We start from the raw sequence: 22,045 nt of genomic DNA, 5'->3' as shown, positions 1-22,045 counted from the left end.
AAACCTGTCACGGTTAACAATAGGTAGTACTGGTATGTATGAGAAAAAGGTTTGGTTACAATTACAACAGTTAGTGCTACTAATTGGAAGTATCTCTTGTAGTTATGTTGCTATTACCTATGTTCGAAAATGTAATTAGCATTCTAAAATGGCATACATATTGTAACTGAGGTAGTACCTGTTACTGTTGTGCTACATCTCAAGAGCCATTTATTCTCAGTGTCGAGGAGGGCATCGCAAAGTCCATCAACGACATCATGGGCGAACTCAGTATGGAGAACAGCATCAACATGATGGAGACTCCATGTTCGCTGACGACAACTTACCTGATTTGTCCTCCACTGACGGGATGGTAAGAATTTTTTTTCTTTACATAATATGAATTCATTTTCATGTGCTATATACCTAGCAGATACTAATGATACCTGGATTGTACTACAACTTAACTGACCTTATTTGTATTTTTCATTTTATAATTGGTAGTTGTTCTTTGCTAGGGAAAAGTTCTTTCAGTAAAGCCTAATTTTATTATTACAATAGTACTATACGATAGTATTCACATTCTTAGTAAGTTCATTACATGAGGGGTGTCTTCATATCCAAATGTTCAAGGGGTATTAAAATTTATGTGGTTCCAGGGTAGGCGCAGGGTGGAAAGAGAGTGAGATGGAGATGGAACGATACTTCGTAGTGCTATCTTGTTCCGTGTTGGGATGCATAATAGTTGAATTCAGCATGTTTTCGTGGATGATTTAAAGCGGGAACTAAAAGGCTTGGTCATAGAAGAGCAATGGTGACAGAAAACAGAATGGAGTGGATCTCCATGAAAAGCTGACACTGAGATCAGACCGTGTAACAGTTTTAACTTCGTATAATCTCCTTTCTCTAAAAAAGAGGGGCTTAACCATTTGTTAACATGGAATATATGAGCTATAGCGAGACAGATACATTTGCTTTATTAGTATTGTGCTTATATAAAATTCACTAGAGTTCGAGAAGATCGTGGTATATGGCATACCATGGTGTCCAGAGTGTTAACATAGACAGAGGTAGGTGGAGAGTGGAGCGGCAGATGACACCATTTTTCGTGATGATGTTCGAAATGACAATCTCTTCTATATCATCTTTGTTATTAGTAGCAACATAAACTATTTACCTTTAATCCAATTACACTTAAAAGGCAAAGTCGAATCCTAATATTTTTTTATTGCTATGTGTTTATATTTTTATATATGCATTACATTAAGGGATAAAAGAAAACTTGTGACCCGTGGCAACATACGAGCATTTAACTATACATCCAAAATGAAAGGTTGTTGAATTGATAGTTACAACAGGTGTGGGACTTGAATAACAAGAAAACCTATAATTTGGAACCACGCATATGCACAACAATAATGTTTTATTATTGCGTTCGATATTATCATGTTGTAGTACATTATGATATCCTTAATATGTTTTAAATTTTATAGTGAGTTATGAATTATATATATCTACACTGATAAATATAATTTAAGGACCCGTAGCAACGCACGGGCATTTGTACTAGTCGTAAAAAAATGCCAATGTTACAGCTCACCATCTGCGATTATTTATTTTCCGTTTCTCAAACACGAAAATGCATCTTACAATGACATGTCGTGTTGTTCCTAAACCCGTTTCTCGGCTCCACCGAGTTAAAAATCACCCGTTCGGTTTTTCACGGTTTATGCTTGTAACTTTAAAGAAGCGTCGGATCGGGAGGAACATCCAAATCCAGTGTTTTCACTTGAACCGGCTCTCGATAGCGAAAAGAGGAGCAACGTACGCAGTGCGCAGGTGCGATGATGGCGGTAGGCGATAAATTGGCTCAACGATTTGGCACAAGATGTAGCCTCACCGTCTCTTTACTCAGTCACCCTAGTGAGGAACAAATCCATCTCACTTTTCGTCTCATGCCAGGCGGCAGTGGTGATTTATACCTACAACAACAACTACCTCAATTTCGCGTATCTTCGGCACCGGTTATTCCAACTTCACATATCCAGCTACTCCGACTTGACATCTCTTCAACATCGGCTCAATCAACCTACTATTGTAGTATTGTACTAAGGTGCGTGCTACACCCTTATATTTAATTCAACAACATTGTTGAAGATCTTACACTTGTCTCCCACAGGTGCATTGAGGACGTCAAGTTCTGGGACAATTAAACCCGCTCGTAATGCTCTATAAATCTTGCCCGGATGATTTATAAAGTTGTTCATGCAGCCGTAGCCTAGGTAAAAGATGAAAGGTAAAATGCATATTCTAACACGTCAACCCACCCCAGATCATATTTTAGAGCGAAGGAACCCCGTCCAGCCCCCATAGACACGGAGAATCGGGATCTCGGCGTCGCTGAACCCGCCCAACTCCCACACGTCGATACGAGAAGAAGAAGGCAGGAGCCGGAGCACGAGGGCGCGGAGTCATTCCCAAGCTAGTCCCCATCTCCCCGATCTCCAGGCCACTATACACGACCAATACCCCAAAAAAAGCCCCGAAACAAAAAGGAGAAAATCGAACTCAGAGTTAAAGGCGCTCCTCCTCCGTTTTCCCAACTCCCCAATTGTCACCTGGCCTCACCTCACAGTTTTCGCACTCTTCCACGCAGATCAAATCTCAGCATCAGCAGCAGCAGCAGGAGTAGCTACCACTCCAATACTATAATCCGATCGGATCACCAGTTCCCCAACCACCCATGCGCTGCTGAATCGCGCTCCACTTCACTCAGCTCCCTCCCTCCATCCCCGTACACTGCCCGCGACGCCACCGACATCGCCGCCGGCGGGCTTGACCAGCATCACGAGCAGGTGGCGGCGCTGGACCGCCGACGCCGCGCCCGGAGATGAAGGCCAAGAGCCTCCCCTTCATCGCCTTCGAGCACAAGCGGTTCGTGCTCCTCTTCCTGCTCCTGCTGCCGCGGACGCTGCTTCGGATGCTTCTGCCGGAGTTTCCGATGTTCCTGTGCTAGCCGCGCGAGACTTCCGCTTGCGTGTTGTTTGCTCCGCCTTTTTCTTCGGGGCCGAGATGTTTGTTCGTTTACCGTCATGCCCGGGGATCTCGATCCCGTTGCGAGACATCGGGGCCGAACTCGGGCAATGCGGCCGCTAGATCTCCGCATTTCCAGACGGGACGAGCTAATTTTATATATCTATCTGAAAAAAATGATTGAATTGTGTTTTTCCCCCGGTATGCTTTGCCCGTCCCAAGGATCTGGGTTCGCGCACGCGCATCACACGGTGCGCTGCGCTGCTGCAGTTAGAGCAACACCTGGCATTTTAGCATTGGGGCTAAGTCCAGTTAATTGATGCAACTAGTATCTGGGATTGCTAGTATATTAATTATGCCAAACTTTATTAGTGCACATGACTTCGATTTAGTAGCAAAATCAAGTGCCTGATACATCGTCGATCAGGTAAACATGGTTTGGTTTGGTCCCGTGCTTTTCGCAACGAATTACTTTATTGCTGAAGCACCTGTTTGTTAGTTCGCCTTTCAGTAGCGTTTGCCCCTTTTCTGTTTCTGATGCCTTTGGGGATTCGAACAGGGACGCCTATGGTTTCGCTGTGCGGCCACAGCACCTGCAACGCTACAGGGAGTATGCCAACATCTACAAGGTACAAGAGCCACACCCTAGCAATGCCTCCATTTCTGCACCATGCCGTGTGATCTCACTGAGTTGCATATGTTGTGGTGCTCGATATGCAGGAGGAGGAAGAGGAGCGGTCTGATAGATGGAAGAACTTTATCGAGAGGCAGGCCGAGGACGACGAATCGTCCGGAGAAGATGCTAAGATTGTGCCGTCCATCGAGGACGAAGGAGCTACGGGAGATGCCGGCACGCCTGACCTGTCCAACGAGAAGACACCCAAACAGCAGAGGCCACATAAGATCCAAATATGGTCTGAGATCAGGCCCTCATTGGGCCACATCGGGGAGATGATGAGCTTGCGTATCAAGAAGAAGAAGCAATCTACCGCTGGCGAAGAGGACGCAACGGATGGGCTCCACCCTGTAAACGCTGAAGACGGCAAGCCCTCGGAGGACTCCGACGAGGAGTTCTATGATGTAGAGAAGGTTGATCCTGGCCAAGAAGGGCCTGCTTCTGACAGCGCCAATGCCGATTCGGGCATTAATAGAGCTACGAGTCAAGAAGGGTATTTTCCTTGGAAAGAAGAATTGGAGTGCTTAGTCCGTGGTGGGCTGCCAATGGCTCTGAGGGGAGAGGTAAGAATTACTTCTCTGTTAAATGGTATATTTTCTTATCTTAAACTGATGGCCCGTTTGCTGTGTGAGGACAGCTATGGCAAGCTTTTGTTGGTATTGGAGCTCGCCGAGTGAAAGGGTACTATGAGAGCCTCCTTGCGGTGGATGGTGGAAGCGGAGACAGCAAAGATTCCGATCCTCCAACTATGGAGTGTGGTGACGAAAAATCGAAAGCATCTCAAACACCTTGTTCCGAAAAGTGGAGAGGGCAAATAGAGAAGGTACATAGCGAACAAATTTTCATTACTTTGTTTCAATATTTTTTTATATTGAATTTTTTTGTATACTTAAGAATATTGTGCTAAACCGTCATCTGTTGCGTGGGCCCTTTTAGGATTTGCCTAGAACATTTCCAGGCCATCCAGCTCTAGATGAGGATGGCAGAAATGCTTTGAGACGATTGCTCACTGCTTATGCTAGACATAATCCATCAGTTGGTTACTGCCAGGTACATCTTTCCCTTAATGTTGATTTGTTTTCATGGCACTGCATTTCATTACCTTCTTGGGAGGCCTTGCACACAGAACACTGTGTTGCACCTTCAAAATTTAACTTAAGTTGAATATTAATATTTTAAAGAACAAGACCATTGCCCAATACCCCAATACATCCTTTCAAGCTCCTAAAAGTGAAGTTAATGATAGTCCTAGCGTGCTATACTTTCCTTTGAGGAGGTTACTTTTTTGTTGACTCTAGCTAAAAGCAGTTGATGAATTTATGGAGGTTCTGTTCAGTAATCGATTTTATATGGATGTTGACAGATATAAGCTTCAGATAACACTGAAATGTGTCCTTCAAAGTTGCTTCTATTGTTGATATATTTTACGTACTCCCTCCGGTCTCTTTTAATTGACTCAAATTTAGTACAAAGTTGTACTAAATCCGAGTCAATTAAAAAAGAACGGAGGGAGTAGTTTTCATGTACAGCAGCTGTCAATGAATGGTCATAGGGCAGTATAAAGGACGTACCCAGTGCTAAGAGCTACCGCACTGTGGATGTTGACAGATATAAGCTTCAGATAACACTGAAATGTGTCCTTCAAAGTTGCTTCTATTGTTGATATATTTTACGTAGTTTTCATGTACAGCAGCTGTCAATGAATGGTCCTAGGGCAGTATATGGGTCGTTAATTTTTTTCCAAAGTGTGGCGTACGTACTTGAAGATTCTGTTTATTACCCACTTGAAGATTTTTTTTCATATGTTGTAGTATCATGTAACCTAACATTTTGTGCTTCTCTATTTAGAAGGATAAAGGTGAACAGTCATTTATCTAGCAAATTGTTTCAGCTGCAGAAAAAAAAGTTTCATCAGGTTGTTAGTGTGTGGAGTTATTTCAGTTAGTGTAAGCTGCGTATTTGTTCTCAAATTTTGACACATTATTCTTTATCAATATTTTGAGAAAACGTAAAAGCTTTGTCTCAATGCATTGGTAGAAGAGAAAGTTATGTGCAAGCTGGAGACCGGGCCAAGGCCCCACTTTACAAAGCAACTAGCCGAAGAGCTAGACACTTGTAGGGAGAACCACGTTAACAGACGTCGGCCCTCTCTTGGTCCTGATCGTGTTGAGTAGGCTGGTAGTTTCGGTCTGAGCTTTAACAATGCTGTTGTGCTTTTATTTCTCTGCCCTCTCTACGTCTTCTCAAATTCTGAATATCTTCGAAAAATTATGTAAATGGGCTAGGGGCCAATATTACAGTAAAAGCCAAATAGAGCATGATAGAACACAAGCTGTTTTTTTAGCTCATTCCTGTCTTTTTCATGCGGACTACAAATAAACAAATTTGCTCACAGAACTTGAAGATACATAGTTATTTCTAATATCTACATGTGAGTTTTTTTTTTGAAATTGAAAAGTGAACTATCTTTAATACTCTAAACCCACTTTTTATTTTTTTTGGAAAATAATGGGACCACATAAGCTTGGGTGCTATAAACCTATGTCCGCAAACATTCTTCAAGTTTGTAAAATGTAAAAAAAATTGGACAAAGAAAATAACCTCTTTGGTATTCCACCATTATGATTCTGCCGTGCATACTGCACAGCAATATTGTTTTCGAACATTCCAATTTGCATGTTGAAGATTCCCTCTGCTAAGATAGAAATGTGATTAATGCAGGCAATGAACTTCTTTGCTGGTTTGTTACTTCTGTTGATGTCCGAGGAGAACGCATTTTGGTAGGTTTTGCAGCACAGTATCAAGTACTTGCATTCGTTAAAATCACTTTAGTTGATTCCATAGTAGAAGAGTTGAACTAAATAATGCAATGAATGTGTTATGGGTCCACAGGGCATTGACAGGCATTATGGATGACTATTTTGAGGGTTATTTCTCTGAAGAAATGATCGAGTCTCAGGTATTCTTCATTTTATTGTCATTTTCATAATTTTATGCATGTTGATTGTTGATTACTTGGAGCTCCAAGCTGATCTGTTTGTTATTGAAAGATCATCTGCGTTTTGGTTATGTCTTAGGTGGATCAGCTTGTTTTAGAGGAGTTGGTCAGAGAAAAATTCCCCAAGCTAGGTTTGTGACTCAGAATCACATGATTCTATCAGGCATGTTTAACACCTAAAGTTTGACAGGGATTGCAATTTTCCTGCGCAGTAAATCACCTGGACTACCTTGGTGTACAAGTTGCATGGGTTGCTGGACCATGGTTCCTATCTATATACATGAACATGCTTCCCTGGGAAACTGGTCAGTCTAGTGACAGTTATTTGAAATAGCATACTATTGTTTGCGAAATACATTTTCACAATCCTATCTTTGCTTATTTATTTTATAAGGCAACAACAATTTTATGATAAATTGCTAAAGCCAGGACTCGAGTTGAGCTCGAGACCCTGGGCTCTGATATCAGTGTTTTTCTCTAAATCAAAAAAGTACCGTATGGCATCTTTGTGTGGAAAATGTATGATATTTCCTTTTACTAATAAAAGGGAAGATTAGCAATATGACGGGAGGTGATGCTAAAGCAAGTTCAAGTGAAGTGAGTAGCAGAAAAAATCAATTACTTATTGTCAGGATTTCAAGACACTAAATGAAAATGATTTCCTGTTAGTGTTCCCTCTCTGCTGTCTCTTCTCTCTGTTCTCAGCAAATGAAGGACTAAGAACTACAGAGGAGAACACTCGATAGTTTTAGGCAACAGATGCTTTCTTCTTTTATTAGCTTTTGTAGCAACGGATGCTACACTACTCAGCAACAGAGCTTAGCAACCCATGCTTGCCCCAGCATCCTGGCCTATTTATACTTGTACATGACCCTTTAGATTGTTGCCATGTGTCACAATCCAAACCCTACACCATACTTCTAGAATACTCTACAAACTCCAAATACATCATACTACTCCTAAATATCTTACTCTAGAACATTCCTAATTCTAGAGTTCTTCCTACATACCCCGGATACTTCATGACTAAGCTAGCTCCTTCTACTAGCCAACTACAGCATGCCTATCTATTCAATAGACAACCTATGTCCACTGTTCACTCACACAGGAAGCACACAACCTATGTGTGCTATTCGCACTAGAGCCTGCACACAACCTATGTGGGCAGGTCACACCATGGCAAGATTACATTCAGGAAACATTTCCTTGTCATAGCATAAAATATTTAATTCACTCACTAGGTTTTTGCTGTCAAAGCTAAACGCAGGTACGGTAATAATGGCAAAAAAACATGCATGACCTTTTCGGATTTATAGCAAATGTTGGTCGCAGAATCATATGCACAGCTAAACAACGCTTGTCCTTTTCTTAACTTCTTTGACAAGGGCTTTTCTATGTAAGTCACAAATGCATGGAGTAATATTCTCACTATATTAGTGCTATTTGAACATTTCAGTTCTTCGTGTGTGGGATGTGCTTCTCTTTGATGGAAATCGTGTGATGCTCTTCCGGACTGCCCTTGCACTTATGGAGTTGTATGGTACTGGAGTCACTCTTTCACCCTTTTTTCATGCAGAAAAAGCCATATAACTTAATATGATGTCTAGATACATTATAGTTCATCTCAGGCAACTTCATGGAGACTTAACACTACTGTTTATTGCAGGTCCTGCACTTGTGACAACAAAAGATGCTGGGGATGCCGTAACTCTCTTACAGTCTTTAGCTGGTTCCACTTTTGACAGCAGCCAGCTTGTTTTAACAGCTTGCATGGGATATCAAGCTGTAGATGAAGCAAGGCTGCATGATCTGAGAAACAAACACCGGCCATCTGTTTTGTCTTCAATGGAAAACAGAGCAAAAGGTCTTCGTGAATGGAGGAACACAAGTGGTCTTGCATCAAAGCTATACAATTTCAACCGTGATGCTGAACCATTGGTGTCAATATCAACAGAACAGTTAAATGACTCGACAGATGGGGATGCTAACCAAGAAACCAGTTCTGAAAATATTGATGATATGTATCATGGCCTGACTGTCAACACTGATATTGATTTGTTGCCCGATCCCAAAGATCAGGTATCATTCTCATACACTAATTAACTCTCTTTCGTCTCCAAATTGCAAAATAATATTTTCAAAAGTACCCGACTGAAAAAATGCAGATAAGTAAAAATAACATGTATAAATATCCTCGCTAACCTGGTTGTCCAGTCAATTTACAAAAGTAAACACACTCTGTGAATTTGTATAATTTGTTAGTAAGTCTTGGGATCTTTTTGTGTTTTCAGTTGGAGCTGTTAGTGAGCATATGTTTTGTTGTATTATTTCAGGTTATCTGGCTGAAGGTTGAGCTATGCCGACTGCTAGAGGAAAGGAGATCAGCTGTTCTGAGGTCAATTGTTTTGAAATACCAAGATTGTCACTAGTTTGAGCGATTAAGTTTTCATATCTGCGCACTTATAAACATAGATATAATGAACCTTTGTAAAATTTAAGTAATCAAATGGCCTGCTGTCAGTAGGGAGCTGCTTCCGTCCTGTTTACTGAATGGAACATATTATCCTGTAGCTGGTCAACCCTGGTCTATTTCATGACAAACCCAGCCAGAGCTTGGCTGGTGGTTTATTTGTGAAAAATATAGTTTAACCTGTATGTCAATCATGATTATCCATTTGGGCTAAATTGAACTGAATTCAAAATATCTGCCCAATATTTAGTTCACTTACAGAATTATCCCTGAGCCTACTGTAATTATTTTAGCTGTGCTTTAGCATTCTGATGTTCCCCTTCTTTTAGCTCCTGACCAATATTAATACTGCAAAAACTAAATATAAGTAAACTACTCCATCCGATCCATGATAAGTGTCAGGATTTTAGTTCAAATGGATCGGAGGGAGTATTAGTTTTATCTGCCCGGGTGAATATTTTCCTACTATTAGAGGTGTTATTTGTGTATTGTTGAGCAAAAGTTGGTTCTTTATAGAATATATGTTCTTCTCATTGTTCAGAGTGCGTTATGTAAGGGAATTGTTTCTTCTCAGTTCTCAAAGTCCCCTTCTAATAATTTTCTTTGATCTATATACAGGGCTGATGAATTAGAGACAGCACTAATGGAGATGGTTAAGCAAGATAACAGACGTGAATTAAGTGCAAAGGTAAACAATGGAATATTTATGGTGGCTATCTTTCTTATAGTGTCGCTCATCATTATTCAGCTGTGTTTTGTTCCCTTTATTGCTGAAATCTAACTGCTATTGATCTTGTATACTGGGCCTGAAATTTGATAGTACCTCCTATTTAATAACCAGTTTATCCACTCGAAAATGCTATATATATGATCACTACTTAACCCTAGTAGTTGGATATTTCACGTTTTGAGACTTGAAACACCATAGTTCTTAATATTTGTGTTTTCATTTCTTAGGTAGAGCAGTTAGAACAAGAATTATCTGAGCTAAGGCAATCTCTATCAGACAAGCAGGAACAGGAACAAGCAATGCTTCAGGTGCAGTTGCCACTTGTGTATTCTTCTCACTGAATCTTGTTGTTACAACTGTATATACAGTTAACCATAAATTTAATTCTTTGTAGGTCCTGATGCGTGTAGAGCAAGAACAGAAGGTTACAGAGGATGCACGCATCTTTGCTGAGCAAGATGCTGCTGCTCAGAAATATGCTTCACATATCCTTCAGGTTAGTTCAGTTGGTCAAGTATCCGTGATCGTATTTTTATGTGATAATCTCGCTGAAACGACAAGCCAAGGAAAGATTACTAGCTAATACAGCTTGAGCAATTAATTCTTGCCTCACCAAATTTGTCGATAGACGTAGAATGAAAGTGTTCTTTCTAAACATTTTTATTTTCATATGAAAATCACATTCACATATAAAAAAACCTTTGCCTGTTGATCTTGAGGAGGACAGCATTGTGTTTATAGTTATCTTTGCAGTAAATATTTCCTCGTGGATATTGTTCACAAAGTATGCATTGAAATGTACATGCAATTATCTGTTACCTGGATTGCTTAAAAATAACATTGGTGATGAGTCTTGAATGCCTGATCATCTATATACTACGGAGTATTTGACATCTGGAAACGCCAAAAAAGAAACTCCAATTTCATACTGTTACTGTTGGGTCATGATTATTTGCCATGATTGGTCACTAGGGTGAACATGCAATAAAGCAAATAAGTATCTGCTTGCTCAGTTTATGATTTTCTTATTACACATTCAACTCTGTATGCAGGAAAAGTATGATGAAGCGATGGCTTCACTCGCGCAAATGGAGAACAGAGCAGTCATGGCTGAAACAATGTTGGAGGCAACACTTCAATATCAATCTAGTCAGCAAAAAGCACAACTACCTTCCCCTTCCCCTTCTCCAAGGTATCATTGTCTTGTTTGATGGTATTAGACCAGATTATTACACAGTGGCAAGGAAACAATACTGAAATATTAATCTTTTTATTACTGCACTATATCCAGTGACCCATGAATTATGCCATGAGACTGGTAGTGTGCTATTGCATAACTCACAAGCGAGGCACGGAAATTTACAGCCGTTTGTTGTTACACTACTCCAGTGCTAACCTGATGTCATGCCTTGCCCTTTCTCTTCTAGGACACCAACACGAGATGCATCTCCTGGCCAAGTGAGCCAAGATTCATCACAGGAGTTTCAGCCTAGAAAAATAAGTTTGCTTGCCCCATTTTCTCTCAGTTGGCGTGACAGGAACAAGGTACTTTCTTTGGCACGTGAACTGTAGGGCCAATAGAAGAGGCCAATAGAAGAGTCCGCAATACATTTATTAGTAATACTAGGCGAATAGATTCTTTCCCCGGACTCTAAGAAAATAATAAGATAATGTTGTTCTTCTGTAAGCATTTTCTCTTTTGGAATTTTTGTCATGCCCACACAGCTGGTGATTTAACCCTTAAGTGCCGTTTAAGAATGTTATAAACCATGGGAAGCTTCCTTTTTAACCTAGATCTTAGGGGTCGAAGGGAAGGTATAGTACTACTTTTTATACCTTGAATATAACTGTCCCCACAATTTTGCAAATAAAATATATTTATGGATAATTCCCATAAACGCACATCTAGTTCATTTTGAAGGAGTCAACAACTGCAGACTTTATGTTCTCGTCATGAGCTTCCAACTGACTGCAAAAGCAGCAAAACATTTTTCTATGTTGTTTCCCTAGAATGTGAGCAAACAATGTGATACATTTAAGGTCTTGCGATTGATGAGTTTTTTCTTATAGTAAATAGTCAAATGCTGCTCTTTGCTACTTGCCACCGAGTAGACATTCATCTCAGTCTTTTAGGTTTATAGGGATGCTGACAGTGAAGAACCATGATAATCTTAGTTCCATTGCCTAAAATCAAATGTAATTTTGGATGCTTAAACGGTTTATATTCTGTCATACATCCTGAATAGGGCTGATAAATGTGATTGAAGGGAGCACATGCAATATGGAAGATGCATTTTGTTTAAATAATAGCCTTGCCTTCTTTGTGTTCTTACTTATCTCCGGATTGCCATGTTCACTACCAATTTACGAGGTTTCTTGTTTCTGGGGTACTCTTGTTTAGTTTTATTTGTATGCTTCACTCCATTTTTCATATGTTCGATTTGCTTTATACGATCAGTACGAATCGTTCTCCCTTTCTTATATGATGTTATTGGTGCCATGGATTCTTTACAGGGCAAGCAGAACAATGCTGACGAGTTAACAAATGGCAAACAAAATAACAACACTGCACAAAGTGTTGAGCCACCAAAGATGGATGATGGAAATCAGGGGGGCACACCAAAAGAGGGTGAACGAGTAGAGACACCCATCGGAGATGAACCCCGATTAGAGATGGCCAAGATGGATGGCGATCTGCCAACCGTAGAAACGACTACAAATAAAATAAACGGGCAGGAAGAACACTTACAAGAAATAAGACTAGATTGATCCTTTGGCCAACACCTTTTGTACTCAATAGTGCCTTGTGATTTTGAAGGAAAGCTGAAGCCAACATTTCGGCTGCAATTTTTTAAGTCATGTGCTGCTGTATTTATTTTTCTCCTTTTCTCTCCTTTTGATTTGTTGTCCTTTTTTTTACCACTTCCTTTAGGCTCATAGATTCAAAACTTCCCAGCAATAACTTGCAAGAGGTAATATTGGTATGGTTTCCCTGCTCATTATCAAGATGGGCTGTAAGTTATTGATAGATACATGGAAAATGAACGACATGGATGAACAGTGCAATTGTTTGTAAAACAGGCTCCGTCCTCTGCATTGTAAAAAGAATGGCACAACCACCATGGTGGCAGGGATCTGAAGGAATATAATCCGCTTAAATTATGATGTCTTCAGAGTATATGCGGTGCAACGGTAGCTTGGTGTTGCACCGGCAGGCAGACGCCCTCGACTTTCATCCATGGTGGCTTGGAAGTTGGAACTCTTTTCCTGTAGCGGTGGACTTCTCCAATAAGGTTCAGACTTCTCAAAATGGTTCCTCCCCTCTCGGTCCTTCCCTCACATCACTGGGTTGTGGGGCGCGTCAATGGTGTTTGAGAGTCGGCGAGCAGCGACAAAGGCAATATGGTTGTACAATGGTGCTCGGTTTCAACAACGGCGACGTCTTGGGAGGGCCTATACCCAAAAAAAGGGTTTGTCTTCCAAGAAATGTGATTCTCCGTGACTCAACACATGCGATCTAACCTAGCCTTTAATTTAAGTTCGTTTTAATCCTTCTCTGATCTATATAATGGTGTTTCGATACGAGATAAGATCTAAATAAAGTTGCAAACCATTCCTGCAACCGGTTCCTAGTTTCGTCAGGATTTTGAATGTCTATTTCGTGCTCATATTTGGAGGTTTTTGGATATTTTTTTGTCAAATTCGGCGTATATAGTCGGCCATTTGAACTTTCTTTCGAGCAGTAGTTTTATCTCACTGTTTCTCACCAATTTTTGTGTTGAATTTTTTTGGTTTTGGCATTTGTAGACAAGTAGATCTACATCTCGTTAATACACAGTAGGAAGATGTTGATCTACTCGTCTAAGAGCATCTCTAGTTGCATCCTCCAAACGATGTTCGGCAAAAGCGTCGGATTGGTCGTTTGGAGGACGTCCGGACAAAATTCGCGTTTGGGGGAGCTCCCGTTCCTAACCACGTCCCCCAAACATGACCTCCAAACAAAAAGTAAGTGTAAAATCGTGTCTGGCATTCCCGATAGAGCCTCTATACACAGGGGATGGGCTAGGGAAGCCGGACAATGTTTGTGGCACGTCCGGACCGAAGCGGCCTTTGGAACGCATGAATGGGAGAGGTTATGTGTCCGGACGCCGGCTGGAGATGCTCTAAGAATGTCAAAAATGAAAACTTTGTACACGAAAGTTGCGTGAAACGGTGAGATGAAGCTACCCATAGAAGTAAATTTTGAATGGTCAACCATGTGCAACAAATTTGATAAATTTGTTCAATAAAGCTCCAGAAAACACAAAATAGAGCTTTAAACACTCGATGATATTAGGAATCTTTTATGGAATCACAACATTGATGCACATTTTTTCATCTAGAGTTTATCTTGGATCGAAGCATGGTTGAACAATTAGAGGTGATTATGAATGAACTATAGTTAAACACAGCACGCCACACGTGTGACCAAAAGATGGTAGTAGTATTTTTCTTTGCATGTGATATATTTTGTTGGTGACCGGCCTAAGTCAAATTTACACCCATACAGGTACACCAAATTACATAAGTAAAAAAAAAACCATGGTAGTATCCAAACACGCCCCAATAGTTTAAGCTCAGGCCACCGATAACAGTCACCTCACCGGTTACCAGGCCTGTACTACTCGTTTACTCCTCGAATCCATCCATTTTTGGCATGTGATACATGCTCGCTCTCTTCCTCAACACCATCTGCCACTACCTCGTGCTAGGATGCGTGCCTGCGTGCACGCCAAAAGAAGCCGTACTACCAGCCACGTGACACGGTCGAGGGCAATAATCTGGAGCTCTGCATCTCTCGACACTTCGACAGGTTTTCGCCACTAGCAACAAACCCTGACTGGATACGTTGCCCCTGGTCCTTCCTAACGGCACAATTTGCATTAGTTAACTCAAAAGCATAGCCATTTAGCATTAACAATAGATTTAGTCCGAGAATGACGCGCTATAGAATCTAGTACTATATGCACCTGGCACTATAGGCTCTAATTGGCACGAGATTACTGTTTCCTAATCACCTATGCTGCACGAGATTAACAGCTCCCTAACTTGGCTGGTTGGTCATCGGTCAGTTTCATGGATGCTTTTCCAACATGAATATGTGTGATTGTAAAGCCCAGATCGAGTGAGAAGTGACTCTGCTCCCACTCACATCAAAAGCAAATAATAACCCACGCGAGTCCAAATAAAGCGAACTTATTCCCGGGCCCCAGGCAGATCTATGGGTTAAATAAAGAAGAACGCGCAATCTAGTACCAAAACGTGCCTAAAAACTTGAGCTATAAATCAGCTCAGCCTTTGCACACTCCCTCCCAAACCAGCTAGTTCTCTCTTCTCAGCAACACAAACGCCATTAGTAGCTCACGAGCTCAAGCCAGTTCAGTCGAAGCCGAGCACCAATAATGGAGTACACGTACCCCTGCAACCACAGCTGCAACAACAAGGAGAAGAGGCCTCCGCTCAAGAGGGGACAGCTCAAGATGCAGATTGCCAGGACGCTGGGAAGCCTCGTGGTGCCGGGCGGCGCCAAGAACAGCTTCAGCTTCAGAAGGTGACCACTTGACCAGCCAGGCCAAGCAGCAACCTCGGCCAATCTAGCTAGAGGTGGTGTGTGGGGATTGATTTGTATAGAGATCGTTTGCAAGTTGAAGACGAGTTGTTTTAGTTAGCGGCATGTTGGTCTGTCGAGTTTTCCCCTTCCCCCTCTCTGCTCGCTTCAAGGTTCTTGCTCTGGAATTTTGCAGCTTAGATCTTGCTTCCTCGGGAATTACATTGTCCACGGAGTGAAGAACGGAGACTGGAGGTTCATGCATGTTCAATGTAATGTAGTAATGAAAATTACAGTTTGGGGTCTAATTCTGATTGCTGTCGTCTCTCCTATTTATAATACTCCGATATATATGCGTTGGTCCATGCAGAGGCCGGGTCTTTATCTCCTTTTCGGACAAAAAATGCGTCTCCTAGTTTCACCTCACTCTTCATCTTCTCTTTTGCTTGCTTCCTACACATACTACCTCCATCTCAAGGCTTAAGGTCTATATTTTTTTTTCCAGAAAGTCAAACTATATTAAGTTTGACTAAATTTTTATCAAAAATCATTAACATGAAAAATATAAAATCAATATCATTAGATAGATAATGAAATATATTTTCATATGGTATCTACAAAATATCATACTTATTCATAAATTGTTTCTAAAAGTTTGATCAAACTTTACTTTGTTTGACTTACTAAAAAAATATAGGCCTTACGCCTTGGGATGGAGGTAGTAGGTCTCTTAATCAATAAAGTGTTGACATTCTCTAAAAAAAATCATAAGTGTACATTTAAATTGAGATAAAACAAGACAAGGGGAGAAACTTTGGCTTACGTCCTCGGGTGCGATGCCATCAACAGCTGTCCCGATGGGGTCCTTGAAAATAACGATCGAGGCGGCAGAGGACAACGACAAAGTGGAACAGGAGCCGACGGTGTTACTTGTGATATCCTGGCCAGGGAGGCCAGGGAGGTGGGGTGGGGGTGGGGGGGGGGGGGGGGAGGCAATGATGGAGGCACCAAAGGGAAAGAGGGGCTAGATAAGTGGCGCCTTAGGAGAACCCTGCTACAACAGCTAGATAAGGGAATGAGAGCCTAAATTTGGGAACATTCATATTATAAAGGCCTATATAAGAGCTTTGATGTGGCATGAACCTTGCTCCTTGCACTTGCAAATCAGGTAAGAGCCCTATTTAGGCAAAGTTATATTTGCTTCTAAACCACCTTCGAGAGATGAAAATAAGCTTAAAACCAAGAAAAACTCAACTCTAAACCATTTCAAATTCATAAGTGTACATTCAAACCATTTCGTACACAAGTAGCTAGCTTCACCGCTTCCTTCACACTGGGGTGAAGCCAGGATAATGAGCTTCCCGAGCTTCTCCACTTGAAGAATCTTGGGCTCTATCTATCTCGAAAAGTTTCGTCACGAGCAATATGACTTGACTAGAAGCTTGCTTGTAAACTAGTTCCGTGTTTTAACTCCAGCAAGTAGGAAGAAAAGGTGGCAATCTAGCGTTTCACCCTAGTTGACGCCATTTGTCCCGTCTTCGACTGGGAATCGACTGGGAATCGACTGGTCCTCGGCTTCTCCGATTGCTGCTCTGATGGAAGGAGGGTTTAGGGTTTAGAGTTTATTCAACCATCAACCACGCTATGGAAGTGGGGACCTTGGACCTACGTCGACGATGTAGTAAATTCCCTAAAGTTAGAGTTTATTCAACCATCAACGATGCTATGGTAGCTACAACGGTGTTGTGAGGGACACGAATAAGGTATACCTTTTTTCGAAACGGGAGCCTCGCCCCAGCCTCTGCATCAAGTGATGCACACTACTTTTCTTTATTAAAATGGTTCAAAGCATGAGGTAATTAAAAGTTTACAATCATGGATCAGACAAGGTCGATACATGAATCGACCAAAGAAATGAGACACATAAAGAAGCTATCCATTTGATAATCTACTAATGTGTCGCCACCCAGTAGCCCGAAAAAAGCAATCCGGAGCAACCGTCAGCAGCTGGTTGCATCCAGAAGCCATGTGCTCCCGCTGATCCTCCGGAAGAAGGAACGCCCATAACTGAATCTAGTGCGCAGCTCGACGAATAACCTGCAAGAAATTGATAGATTTCTGTTTGTTAAAAACCATGTCATTTCGACTTGTCCAAAATAGACCAACATAAAGCTGAGATACCAATACGTATCCTAGCCTTATTAAATTTGCTAACTCCATTTAACCAGTTGCCAAACATGTTATTAATATTGCTCGGGGCCGAAATATTATAAGCAAAATATACCATACACCAAACTATCTTTGCAAAAGGACAGTTAAGAAACAAATGCTCCATTGTTTCATTAGAATCACAAAAACAACATTTCTGACACCCATTCCAATTCCGTTTTGCCAAGTTGTCCTTAGTTAACAAGACTTTGTTATGAAGAAACCACATAAAAAATTTAATTTTCAAAGGGATTTTAAGTTTTCATAGATATTTACGAAGAAATCTAGTATGTCCATTCATCAAATCAAGATACATAGATTTGACCGTAAAGAGTCCTGAATCTACAAATCTATCCGGTCCCTGTGAGAAATTTACTGTAATTAACTTATGACATAAATGCAGCCATTCATTCCATTTATGATCGTTTAGGCCCCTCCTAAAACATATATTAATAGGGGTCTGAGCAAGAACCGTCGAAACCAACACATTTTTATGCTGAACAATGTTATACAGGGAGGGATATTGTTGGACAAGAGGCATATCTCCAAGCCAAATATCCTCCTAGAACCTGGTCGTTAAACCATTTCCGACCTTGAACGAGCCTCTAATAAAAAAAAGTCTTATTCTACCCTCATTAGACCTTTCCAGAATTCAGAACCATGGGTTTAGCTTCTACCTAAGCTAGAGTTTTATTCCTAAGGTATTTATTGTGTAACAATTGTTGCCACACACCATCCTTCGGTAAGTAGTTTAAACAAACATTTGCTGAGTAAACACTTATTCTTTAGCTCGAGTACCTCAATCCTTAAACCGCTTGATCTTTGGGACGATATATCATACTCCACTTTGATAAACGGTTTTTTTTAATTTTATTTTCATCTGATTGCCAAAAGAAATTGGACCGAAAGAAGTCAAGTCTCTTCCTGACCCCTTTTGGAATCTCCACATCCACCTCGCCGGAGGCAATCTTGCTTGTGGCATTGCGGAGGGCGGTCGAGGAATCGTTTGGTTGCTGCTCCCATGGAGTGGTGAATCTCGTTCAGACTATGTGGGTTACAAGTTTTGTGTGGGAAGATTCAGATCAATTAAAAGGTCAATAATGCTGCCTCCATGAAAAATTTCTCGAAATAGGCTTTCGCCCTGCTTCATAAATAAAGGAACCACAACCATACGATGTTCGAGATCAAGTCATAAAGAGAGAGAAAAAAAGAGTCCTTGGGCAAGAGTAGAAACATGCCCAAATTACAACGATAAAGGGGAGCTCCGACGTTGGGTGGATGAAGCTCAGCGACTGGACAAAGTGGGAAGATGGCGCACCGCCTCTAGGAAGTCTTGTAGCATGTGCGCGAAGGCTTCACCACTCTTAGAGCATCTCTAACAGAGCCCGTAAAAGTGCAAACTGAAAAACTCGAGTTCAGTCTTCCGAAAACGTGTTTACGGGTCGCAAAACGGTTGGCACAGAACAGACCCCATAAACTCAAACTGAAAAACGGAATATTCGGAAAATCATCATCTTCTTCCCAAGAACTATCCACGTCGCTGCCTAGGTACGTCTCCCCGCGCGGCCGCCGCCCGCATCCCTGGCTGCAACCACGAGATTGGGGGTCAGGCAAGGACAATCAGGCACAGGGAAGCAGGGGCGGAGACGGGGGGGGCGAGCAGGGGCTAGACCCCCCCCAATGGATCGCCCCCCTCAACATATCGCAGTAGCTACTGGTACTAGTATACAGCATATGCGTGCCAATGGCCGGGCTAAATACATGACTAATTAGTCCACACTTGCTTAATCGCTTCCGTTCTAGTCCAGGCAACAGAAGCCCAGTAGCCCATCTTCCCTTATGGCGCTGTGTCTTCCCTAATCAAAAGGCAATCGGTACTTTTAATTTGGGCTTAGCAGATCAATTGATTTCCTTCATCGATGCCATCAGCGCCCTCTACATTGGCCACTAGCCGCCGCCGGCCGCCGCCACTCGCCACTTTATGACACTGCGCCGGCCAAAAGATCTGACATGGATACGGCCTGGCCACCTCATCGCTCGTCGCTCCGGCGGTTCCTGCAGCACATCTGCATTACTGCATAGTACAACCAGTGGTGTGCAATCTAGTCTCAGCCTCTCAAGGTACCTAATGTATGTGTATTAGTATTAATATCTAATCCGTATATACCACTAGTTTGTTTCTTGTTAGATCGTATATATACTACCATTACTAGTTGATACATAGAATCAAGAAAAGAATTGAATGTACAATTTATTTTTCTCAAAAAATGTGCTTAAAAAATGACGAGAAAGTGTTGCGGTCAAAACCCACCGGCGGGCAGCGACGGGCAACACAGTAGAGCCGGGAACAACTTAGGGCTGTGGCTGGCCCTAGTCCCTCCGAGCGACGGCCCGCAAAGCCTCTGGTACACACGTCCGATGCCGATGCAAGGGCGTGCCACCTGACCTATACCTGGTCAGGAAGGTGATGGAGATGCCTCGCTTAGTTTCCTGCATGGCATACACGTAAACATTAAATACGAGCCTCGATCGGCTCTCGGGTTATCCCGTGAATCGGCTCAAGGAGCCGATCCACCCATGATTCGTACGAGGTGCACGAATATATGGTGGTCCTGCTTGATCAAGATAAAGCTAATGCGATCTACGATGATTTAGGGTTTTCACCGCATAATCGGATCATCCTACTCACGATTGGGCCTCGCGGCCACGTACGGTGATCGTAAGCCGATCCTAGATAGGGCCTAAAAACCAACACGAGATTGATCCCCGGAACATCCTGTCTAGGACTAGCAAACGACACCCTACGTGCCGCTGGATCCTCCAACCCTTTGTAAGGCCTAACTATTGCAGATATTAAACTAATCCTTGAAGAACAAGGAGCAACCGTAACGGATCGGATCTACTAAATAATGATCAAGCGGGGTGCCGCCCCTACACCTAAGATAGGTGTAAGGGCGGCTAGATATGCAAGGGTTGCACTACGATAGCATGTTATACGAAGAACTATGCTAACCCTAACACATCTATGATAACTACGTTGCTCGCCATCAAAAAGGCTTCGGTACGAGCAACGCATGAACAACATGAAGCTTATGCTTGCCTAGATCGCAAGATGCGATCTAGGCAGCATGATGCTTACCGGTAGAAACCCTCGAGACGAAGGAGTTGGCGATGCGCCGAGATTGATTTGTTGGTTGAACGTTGGTTGTTGTTTATTTCATAAACCCTAGATACATATTTATAGTCCAGAGGACTTTCTAACGTGGGAATAATCCCAACCGTGCACGGGTAAAACTCTATCTAAGATACGATCTACTAAATTACAGATATATGGGCAATCTAGCCCATTTTGCATATAAGGCCGATCCACGTATTTCTTCCGTATATAACCTTTAAGCTCATCTTGATCGCGGCCCACCTCTGACTCGGTCAAATTCTGGTGATAACACATGCCCCCCTGGTTTTGGAATTGATAATTCCAAAATCACTCTGTTTTTTTTTCGTCAGGTCATGTTGTAGCAGAGCAGAACCGTCGCAGCATTCTTCATCATAATGCCCTGTCCTCTCAACTTCTCTGAAAAATTTGATAGCTTCAGCACTACTTCCTTGGAAACTGCAAAGGCATTAAATCCCCATCAGGCTCCTCCTTATTTAACTGTGCCGACTGACTCGCTTTTCATCCTCCTCCTTGGGTCTAGCTATCGGCACCAAAAAACCCTCTTCCCCTGTAGCAATGTCTTCTTCTTCATCCATCTCCTCTGGCCTCTCTTTCCAATCTTCTTCCTCGAGCGAGCCGATGTCGGAGTCCGAGTGGGACTTTGACTTCCTGTCAGATGGCGACATGCCCCTGACTGATGAGGAAGGCAACCTCCAGTTCCTCATGGAAGGGGAACTGAAGAGCGAAAGCGAGGATGACCTCCACTCATGGAGGAACTCCACTTCCTCCGATAATGGGGAGGAAGAGGAGGACGAGGAGGTAGAAGAAGAAGAGGCAGAAGACGATTCCTCTTCCTCCGCTGGGTACCCGCCGACGAAGCGCCTCCGTGCTTGGGCAGTCAGTGAAGATGATGATGACGACGAAAAGGAAGAAACTCCGGTCGAAAGTTGGAGCAGCGGTGACGAGGAGTTCTCCGGAAGTAGCGCCGGTGGCAGCTACGACGCCGACGACGAGGGCAGCGAGGATTAGTGACATAGGATCAGTAGTACGCGAGCAATCGGCTCTTCTTTTGTTCCTCTTTCCTTGAGCAATCGGCTCTTCATTGTAAAAACCCTCCTTTGTTAATGAAGAAGTATTTCCAGTCAACTTTTCCGCCGATCGTCAAAGTCAAATAATCTCCGAAAAGAGCCGATGGCATCGCACCGGT

The 22,045-nt window shown here is 42.3% G+C and overlaps 1 protein-coding gene across 1 annotated transcript; it reads left to right on the top strand.

Annotated features, from left to right (window-relative positions):
• The first annotated feature begins 2,857 nt into the window (after nt 1–2,857).
• Nucleotides 2,858–13,048, top strand: LOC124661919 (TBC1 domain family member 8B-like). The gene is made up of 18 exons (XM_047199804.1): nt 2,858–2,913; nt 3,572–3,641; nt 3,733–4,251; nt 4,326–4,511; nt 4,625–4,738; nt 6,410–6,468; nt 6,581–6,647; nt 6,766–6,817; nt 6,899–6,991; nt 8,143–8,226; nt 8,353–8,765; nt 9,020–9,081; nt 9,775–9,844; nt 10,114–10,194; nt 10,281–10,382; nt 10,939–11,078; nt 11,314–11,431; nt 12,401–13,048. Exons 1-18 carry the CDS (start codon nt 2,870–2,872, stop codon nt 12,653–12,655), a joined length of 2,529 nt encoding a protein of 842 aa, XP_047055760.1. The 5' UTR covers nt 2,858–2,869; the 3' UTR covers nt 12,656–13,048.
• The last annotated feature ends 8,997 nt before the right edge of the window (nt 13,049–22,045 follow it).

Source organism: Lolium rigidum, chromosome 6 (genome assembly GCF_022539505.1).
Source record: "Lolium rigidum isolate FL_2022 chromosome 6, APGP_CSIRO_Lrig_0.1, whole genome shotgun sequence".
Classification (NCBI taxonomy): domain Eukaryota; kingdom Viridiplantae; phylum Streptophyta; class Magnoliopsida; order Poales; family Poaceae; genus Lolium; species Lolium rigidum.
This window is presented reverse-complemented; position numbering and strand designations above follow the sequence as displayed.

Bases quoted from the DNA above. Each gene is read 5' to 3' on its own strand.
- LOC124661919 (XM_047199804.1), top strand. From the start codon at position 2,870: ATGAAGGCCAAGAGCCTCCCCTTCATCGCCTTCGAGCACAAGCG. The intron at 8,227-8,352 runs GTACTGGAGTCA...TGTTTATTGCAG, and splicing joins TGCACTTATGGAGTTGTATG to GTCCTGCACTTGTGACAACA. The intron at 10,383-10,938 runs GTTAGTTCAGTT...CTCTGTATGCAG, and splicing joins ATGCTTCACATATCCTTCAG to GAAAAGTATGATGAAGCGAT.